Below are 8319 nucleotides of genomic sequence, written 5' to 3' on the forward strand. Positions count from 1 at the left end.
CTATCCCTCTCCCTTCCTCTCTGTAAAAAATCAATAAAATATATATTTTTAAAAAGAATGTGGTAAAGCATTTAATTTTCTTTCAAATCTGTGTGAACTTGAGGGAATTCATACTGGAAAAAAGCCCTATAAATGTAGAGAATGTGGCAAAGCTTTTTGCAACACTTCATCTCTTACTTATCATCAGAGAGAGCATACCGGAGAGAAGCCTTATAAATGTGGAGAATGTGGCAAAGCCTTTAGCAGGTCCTCATCTCTTACTTATCATCAGAGAGAGCATACCGGAGAGAAGCCTTATAAATGTGGAGAATGTGGCAAAGCCTTTAGCAGGTCCTCATCTCTTACTTATCATCAGAGAGTTCATACTGGAGAGAAGCCTTTTAAATGTGCAGATTGTGGCAAAACTTTCCGTGTAGCATCAGACCTTACTTATCATCAGAAAGTTCATACTGTAGACAATCCTTATAAATGTGAAGAATGTGGCAAAGCCTTCCGTGGGCAAACAGACCTTACTTACCATCAGAGAATTCACACTGGAGAGAAGCCTTACAAATGTGAAGAATGTGGCAAAGCCTTCCGTGGGCAAACAAACCTTACTTATCATCAGAGAGTTCACACTGGAGAGAAGCCTTATAAATGTAAAGACTGTGGCAAAGCCTTCAGTGGGCCAACAAACCTTACTTATCAGCAGAGAGTTCACACTGGAGAGAAGCCTTATAAATGTAAAGACTGTGGCAAAGCCTTCAGTGGGCCAACAAACCTTACTTATCATCAGAGAGTTCATACTGGAGAGAAGCCTTTTAAATGTGCAGATTGTGGCAAAACTTTCCGTGTAGCATCATCCCTTACTTATCATCAGAAAGTTCATACTGGACAGAAGCCTTATAAATGTAAAGACTGTGGCAAAGCCTTCAGTGGGCCAACAAACCTTACTTATCATCAGAGAGTTCATACTGGAGAGAAGCCCTACAAATGTAGAGAATGTGGCAAAGCCTTCAGTGTGCCAAGAAATCTTACTTATCATCAGAGAGTTCATACTGGAGAGAAGCCCTACAAATGTAGAGAATGTGGCAAAGCCTTTAGCAGGTCCTCAACCCTTACATATCATCAGAGAGTTCATACTGGAGAGAAACCTTATAAATGTGGCAAATGTGGCAAAGCCTTCAGGAGGTCCTCAAGGTATAGAGTTCATCAGAGTATTCATAGTGGAGGGAAGCCTTATAAATGTAAAGAATGTGGCAAAGCTTTCAGGGGGGCAACAAACCTTACTTATCATCAGAGAGTTCATGCTGGAGAGACGCCCTATAAATGTAGAGAATGTGGCAAAGCCTTTAACCAGTGTTCCTGCCTTTCCGTACAGCAGTGTCCATAGTTGAGAGAAGTGTCACAGATGTTAATGTTGTTAGTCCTTTACCAACTGCAAGAACTTAGTATCACAGAATTTATACTGGGAAGAAGCCTTATGATTGTGAAAAATGTGGAAAAGCCTTCAAAAGCTATTCATATCTTACTGTACCTGAGAGACTTCATACTGAAGAGAGACCTTTCAAAAATAGAGAATGTGCTAGCGCTTTTATCCACTGCTCAAAACTTACTCAACATAGAGAATTTATAGTGGAGAGAAGCCTTATAAATGTAGAGAATGTGGCAAAGCCTTCTGTGTGGCATTCTTACTATGTAGAAAATGTGAGATAGCCTTTACTCTGGGAAATGCTGATTGTTGGTTGGGAAAGACCCTGATTTTTTTTCTTGCTAATACATCATTACATTTCTTTATTTGCCGCACTTATGAGTTCTATTGTAGGATATGGTTGTTGAAATGTGGCATTCTTACTATGTAGAAAATGTGAGATAGCCTTTACTCTGGGAACTGCTGATTGTTGGTTGGGAAAGACCCTGATTTTTTTCCTGCTAATACATTATTACATTTCTTTATTTCTGCACTTATGAGTTCTATTGTAGGATATGGTTGTTGAAAATTATTGTTAACTGCTATTTATATACTTTGTGTAGGATAATTTTTAAAAACTAATGCATCGTCTATATTATGAAAGAAAACCAATACTAAATTATATTACTTAAAGAATAGATTTCCATAGGATATTAAAATGTTGATTTCAAATTAGGGTAAGAAGCAATATATTTCATGGTTCATTTTGGATGGGATTACAATTTTTTTTATTTTATCGATTTTTTACAGAGAGGAAGGGAGAAGGAGAGGGATAGAGAGTTAGAAACATCGATGAGAGAGAAACATCAATTCAGCTGCCTCCTGCACACTCCCCACTGGGACCCCTCAGTCCACAGGCTGCCACTCTATCCACTGAGCCAAACCGGCCAGGGTGGCATTACAATTTCTTAATTTAATATATTTTTTCTAACCATTTCTTCCACACACTTTGACCCAGATTATATATTTCACTTTCATTTTTCCCATTAAACACACCAGGGCATACATAAATCAGTGGATTGTGTCGAGACTTTGTGACTTGAAAATGTATATAAGATGATGACAGGGTATGGGAACCATGCCAGAGTTCTCAGATAGTCGAGGCTAATTAGAGTGTGGAGGCCTTGTTGATAGTATGCCAGACGGCTAAGGTCACTCTGAACATGGGAATCTTAATCAAATGTTCAAGGCTGAGCTACCGTAAGCAGGTGTGGGGACAAGAATTATGGTACAGTGTGCATGCATGCCTTGCTGAAGCCAAATCATTGATGTCACTGTTGGCAACTTGCCTCTTTTGTGTAAGTACTATTAAAAGTACATTACTAAGGCTAGAGAGCTCAGTTGGAGCTGAGAGCTGGTACTGCTATGATGTAAGGCTAAGAGCGCAGATACAACTGCCATGCTAACCAGCCAGTGTGCTGAGAGAGAAGCTCGGAGGTAGTTACTATGTAAGGCTACAAAGACCAGGCTTATCAGGCAGGGGAGACAGGAGAAGCTGCTGAACCAGGAGAGGCTGGAGAAGCTGCTAGGGCAGAGAGTTCAGATCCGCTGCTATGTGAGGCTCTAGGTACAGAGGCTGTTGAGGGTGCTGCCGCTTTATGGAACAGATGTATGTGTTCACCAGCCAGTGTGCAGCTGCTGTGTATGGAATTTTGCTGTGAAGTGCTATTTTGTCTGTTGGCTTTATGGCCCCTGGCTTTTGCAATAAAGACTGATTCGTATACACTCACAACTTCTCATTGCTTCTCTCTCTAAGACCTGGCATCCAAGAAGGTCCAGTCCCTAGTCAGAGGGGCTCGGGTCCAACAGTTAGTGCAGTGGGCAGGGTTCGAGAAGGAACCTGCCCAGATAGTTGACATAGTCCAGGAGAATTCAAAAGAATATATGGACTCAGAGCAACTCAGATCAGCAGAGCTGTGCAGTACTCTGGCTGCATCTGACCCAGGGACAAAGTAAGTGTTTTATGAAGATGAAGAAAAAGTGTTCCTTCAGGTCTGTGGCTCAACAAAAGTGTTGGAGTGACACATGTTTGTGAACTGAAGTCTTTCCATGTGTGAGTTTGCCATGGTTGGTGCTTGAAAATCAAGTATGGGGAGGTCAACAAGCACACAGTAAAGTAAATGGAAATAGAGGGATGAAGGAAATAGTCCCCAAGATTGCAGATGTGGTTTGTAACATGGAGACCATCTCCATTGCCAAATGCCTGGGGCTTTTCCACCATTTCTTTGTGATTGGTGTTCATATTCAGAACCAGCTTACCTACCAGGGAAAGTGAGGTTTCCGGTACTGTTACCATGGCAACTGACACCCAATGTCCTCCACTTCAAATTTTTTCCCATCCCAAAGTAATACATGTTTTGTTCATAGTGACCTTAATTTTCCAGCTGCCTATGATACCATATTTCAATGATCCAGACTTCAAAAATGAATGACTTGATTTGCAGGCATTACTCAAAACATTTAAATACGATTCATCCTTGATTGTTAAAACTTACCATTACAAAATAATGTGAGGAGTAATATGAAGTTAAAACTCAAAACCCTGGCAATGTCTAAATGAGGGACATGGCTCTGATGTTCTTTTTAACTTTGTTAAATGCTGTTATTTTCTTTCTTTATTTTTGAGATTGAGTACTGATTTCTTTTCACTGGATTCAGAATGTTATCATGGGGTCTGGGCCCAGGGTGGGTCTGCCTAACAGCCCCCTCCCTTAATGTGTGGGTTTTTGACTTTGTGTAGAAACCTTTCACAATAAGAGTCCAGATGAGTTTTGAGAGTATTCTTATTAAAGCTAGAGATAGTGAAACAGGGCTTAAGTTAGGAGAAGCAAGAGGAAAGTCAAGAAAATGGGGGCCTTACAGCCCATTTCAGGGGGTTAGCTGTGGTGTAGCTGCTGCTGCCCGCTACGTCTGTGGCTGTAAAACTCGGTTCCCTTAAAGTTTAGGAGGAAAACAGCAAAGATACAAGGCATGGGTGTGCTCTTCCTAGAGCCAGCTGAGGATTCTTGGTCTTGAGGCTTTTAGTGTTCCTTTTGAGGGCTGGTATGCTAGGGGAGGTCTTTGGGAAGGGTCTTCATAGAATATTCATTAACTCTTCAGATGTATCCTTCAGTATGTTAATTAATGAAAATATGTGTAAAGGGGCTGGGGTTATTTTCTGGTTAATTTTATTTTTAAAGAATGTTATTGAAATGGGGACGGACTGAAACCAGCTTGCCCTGGGGACTGTCTGGAATGAGTAAAGCATTTGCTCCTAAGTGTCCTTGGTTAGAGAAGATAAAACCTTGTGATTTATTAGCTGGCTGAAAATTGCTCAGATTGTTTGGTCTTGTCTAATTTGTCTCAGTTTCCCTTATTCTACTTCCCTTATCCTAGCTTTTTACCACTTCACCTCAATAATACATTCTAATGTCCACTTTAGTTTTTCTTTGTCCCATGGTTAGTCACAAGCATGTTAGTATTTTCCAAATACTTGACAATTTCCAAGAAATTTTTCTTTTATTGATTTCTGTCTTCAATCCATTGAGGTCATAGACATATTTTGTATGACTTGAATTCTCTTAAAATTTGTCAGGAATTGTTTGATGGCCCATCAAATGATTTCTCTTAGTATAGTACTTTGTGCATATTTAAAGGTGGTGTATAGTTCTTTTGGTAGGTGGAATGTTCTTATGAAGAAAAGTGTAATTTTTTTCTTTTGTGTGACAAAGATTTCATTCAACATTGAATTTTTAGAGAAACATCATAATATAAATTTGTATATATATTTATTGATTTCAGAGAGTAAGGGAGAGGTAGAAACATCATTGATGAGAGAGAATCATTGATTGGCTGCCTCCTGCAAGTCCTCCACTGGGGATTGAATCCTCAACCCGGCCACTAGCCCTTACCAAAATCAAACCTGAGACCCTTCAGTTCTCAGGCCAATACTCTATCCACTGAGGAAAACTGGCTAGTGCCATAATATTAATTTTTGAAGGGAATCTTACACGTTTTGTTAGTAATGATCTTGAAGCCCTACAAAAATTAGGTAAGTCAAATGCAGTGATCAAGGGAAAAATAAGAGAATTGGCCCCTCCCCTCCATAGGTCTCTGCCCACACTTGCCACACCGTGCTCAGCTTAAGACTACCCCATGGCGGTGTGTTGAGGCATGTCCCATGCACAGTTTATTCGAGACTCAGAAGTAACTAGCAAGGAATATAGGTCATGCAAGTCTCCTGGTTCTGGTTTAAACCAGATCCTCTTAATTCCCTTTTGCTCGTGGGAAGCCTGATGGTTACTGCCAGTTTTGAAATACTCGCTGCCACCCATGCTGCAGCAGTGAGTCCACATCTAAAGGAGATGTCCCACACCCCACCCGCTTCCCCGCAAAGTGGAGGTTCCCCATTCAATTAAAGGAAACACTTGATCTGTCCCCCCCGCTGCTTCCCCCCTCTGTGATCTCTTTCTGGCCATCACGTACCACCTGCTACTTGGATTTCCTTCTGTAAGCTTTTCCCAGTGCAACCCTCCCACCCCACGAAGTTTAAACTCTGGAAACAACTCAGGAGATGAATCAGGTGGAGTCTAATCCTTTGCACCACTTTTCCCACTTCATTGTTGACTAGAGGCTTAGTGCACAAAATTCGTGCATGGGGGTTGGGGGGGTCCCAAAGCCCAGCCTGCACCCTTTCAAAGCCAGGCCCCCTCAGGGGATGTCCGCCTGTCGGTTTAGGCCCAATCCCAAACTGGCAGTCGGACATCCCTCTCGAAATCTGGGACCTAACTGCTCACCTGCCTGCCTGGCTCCTAACTGCTCACCTGCCTGCCTGCCTGATTGCCCTTAACCATTCTGCCTGCCTGTCTGATCGCCCCTTAGCACTCTCTCCTGCTGTCCTGACCTCCCCTAACTGCTTTTTCCTGCTTGCCTGGTTGCCCCTAACCGCCTCTGCCTCAGCCCCCACCACCGTGACTTTGTCCAGAAGGATTCCAGAAGACATCTGGTCTAATTAGCATATTACCCTTTTATTAGTATAGGTGCAAAAAAGACAACAGGCTCAGTAAATATCACAGTTTACTTACCTTTGTCAGAAAAGATACTGGCCTAGGATATGACTGTCCACTCTAAACTGCTTTTTAATGAAAACCTTTCATTTCAGTCCATACTTTTTGGTTACTTTAGGTATCTGAGGTTGCAAGGCCACCATGCAGCCTTCCCTGAGTTAACCAGGTAAGCATGTGGCCCCTTTTCATCCACACCCACTTCGCCTCAAGGCCCTTGGAACTCTGATCGCTCCAGGCCTGGGATCTGCAGACACTTCCCTGCTGACCCCCCACAATCCACCCATTTAGTAAGAGGCTTGAAGGGAGCATTTCAGATTTGCTCCCTGGTTTGTTGTCTTTGTTTCAAAAAAATTCCCTAAAGAAAATAAAATAACAAGCCTAGATTGCCTGGGAGAGTACAGTTTCTATGGGGTGAGAACATGGTGTCCCCATAAGAGGCCACCTGCCCCGTAGGGAGGAGCTTTATGGGAGACTTGACTGCAAAGCAGAGGCAGAAAGCAGCAAACCAGGTTGTGAGGAGATCAGGAGAGGGAATGAGAGAGACAGACACTTGGGAGGGAGAAAGGGTCAGTGAGGGGTCATAGGGGATGTGGGAGGGACTGGACTGTCATGGTAGGAGTGAGGGGGTAACTCGGGAAAGTAACCCGAGGAGGAAGAAAGTGGAAAAGTAGGTTGGAGAAGAGGGAGCCCCAGAGAGAGGAGGGGAGCTGATAAGGAGAGGAGCCCTGGTGAGCAGCAGTGGGGGCCACACAGGAGGCCGCACTTCAGACAGAGACACTGGTTCAGAGAAGAATTAGGAGAGCAGGTGCAGGGACAGAAAGGGGGGTTTAGGGATGAGGCAGCAGAGGGAGAGGCAGCACTGAGAGCCAGCCAGCTGTGGGTAACAGGACAGACTAACAGAGGCTGCAGAGGGGACACAGGCATGGGAAGAGAAAGACACAGACATATGGAAATAAATATCACAGTTCTTCACATTAGAGAAAAATTACAAACTGAATTTGGAAGGACTTTAGGCAGGATGAGTGTTCACAGCATCAGAAATACATACTGGGGGATGGTGTTAAAATATAATGAATAGGACAATATATTTAACCTAGAGTTAAGCATTACTAAACATCTATATATAGGGTGTCCCAAAATTCACGCAAGATTTGCAAATCTTGCATGAATTTTGGGACACCCTATATATATAGAAGCCTAAGCGACCATTATGATCAAATGACCTGTCAACAAGTTGCTATGTTGCACACTGACCACCAGGGGGCAGATGCTCAATGCAGGAGTTGCCCCCTGGTGGTCCGTGTGCTTCCACAGGGGGAGCTCAGCTCAGCCAAAAGCTGGGTTCACAGCTGGTGAGTGCATCAGCGGTGGCAGGAGCCTCTCCCACCTCCACCTTGATGGCGGTCGGATATCTCCTGAGGGCTTCTGGACTGCGAGAGTGCGCAGGGCAGGCTGAAGGACTGGACCTCCAGTTAGTCAATATACATGTAAGAGAAATCTTACAGATATAATGTGTGTAGCAAAGATCTTATCCAAAATTGAATCCATGGAGGTCACCATAATGTTAATTGTGGAAAGCAATGTTACAAATATTGGGAGTAATGATGTGGGTAATTCAAACGCAATGAGCAAGGAAAGGCTGTCCCCAGTAGGAGCGAGATGCAAGCAACCAGGGCTGCCCCCTCGCTCCTGCCCCGCCCACCATCCCTCTGTCCCTGCACAGGCCTGGCCGCCGGGCTCGGCCCCGCCCCCATCGCAAAGCCGCTCAGCTCAGGCTCTGGCCCCGCCCACCCCGCAGGGAGGCGCATGCGCAGTTCCTTGCAG

General features: G+C 43.7%; 1 protein-coding gene across 7 annotated transcripts in view; it reads left to right on the forward strand.

Annotated features, from left to right (window-relative positions):
* The window catches only part of LOC102239270 (zinc finger protein OZF-like), a 120632-nt gene that overhangs the window by 7026 nt on the left and 105287 nt on the right, over positions 1-8319 (forward strand). Inside the window, exon 4 of one of the 7 annotated variants that reach the window (XM_014528757.1) lies at positions 6591-6769. The exons of 5 other annotated variants lie outside the window; for them this stretch is intronic. In XM_014528757.1, coding sequence (XP_014384243.1) covers positions 6591-6665 — 75 coding nt within the window. In that variant the 3' untranslated portion in view covers positions 6666-6769. Of the gene's footprint in view, positions 1-6590; positions 6770-8319 lie in introns of those variants that run through there. One more of the 7 variants, XM_005880747.2, reaches the window with a different exon arrangement.

The sequence above is a fragment of the Myotis brandtii genome, unplaced genomic scaffold (genome assembly GCF_000412655.1).
Source record: "Myotis brandtii unplaced genomic scaffold, ASM41265v1 scaffold650, whole genome shotgun sequence".
Classification (NCBI taxonomy): Eukaryota; Metazoa; Chordata; class Mammalia; order Chiroptera; family Vespertilionidae; genus Myotis; species Myotis brandtii.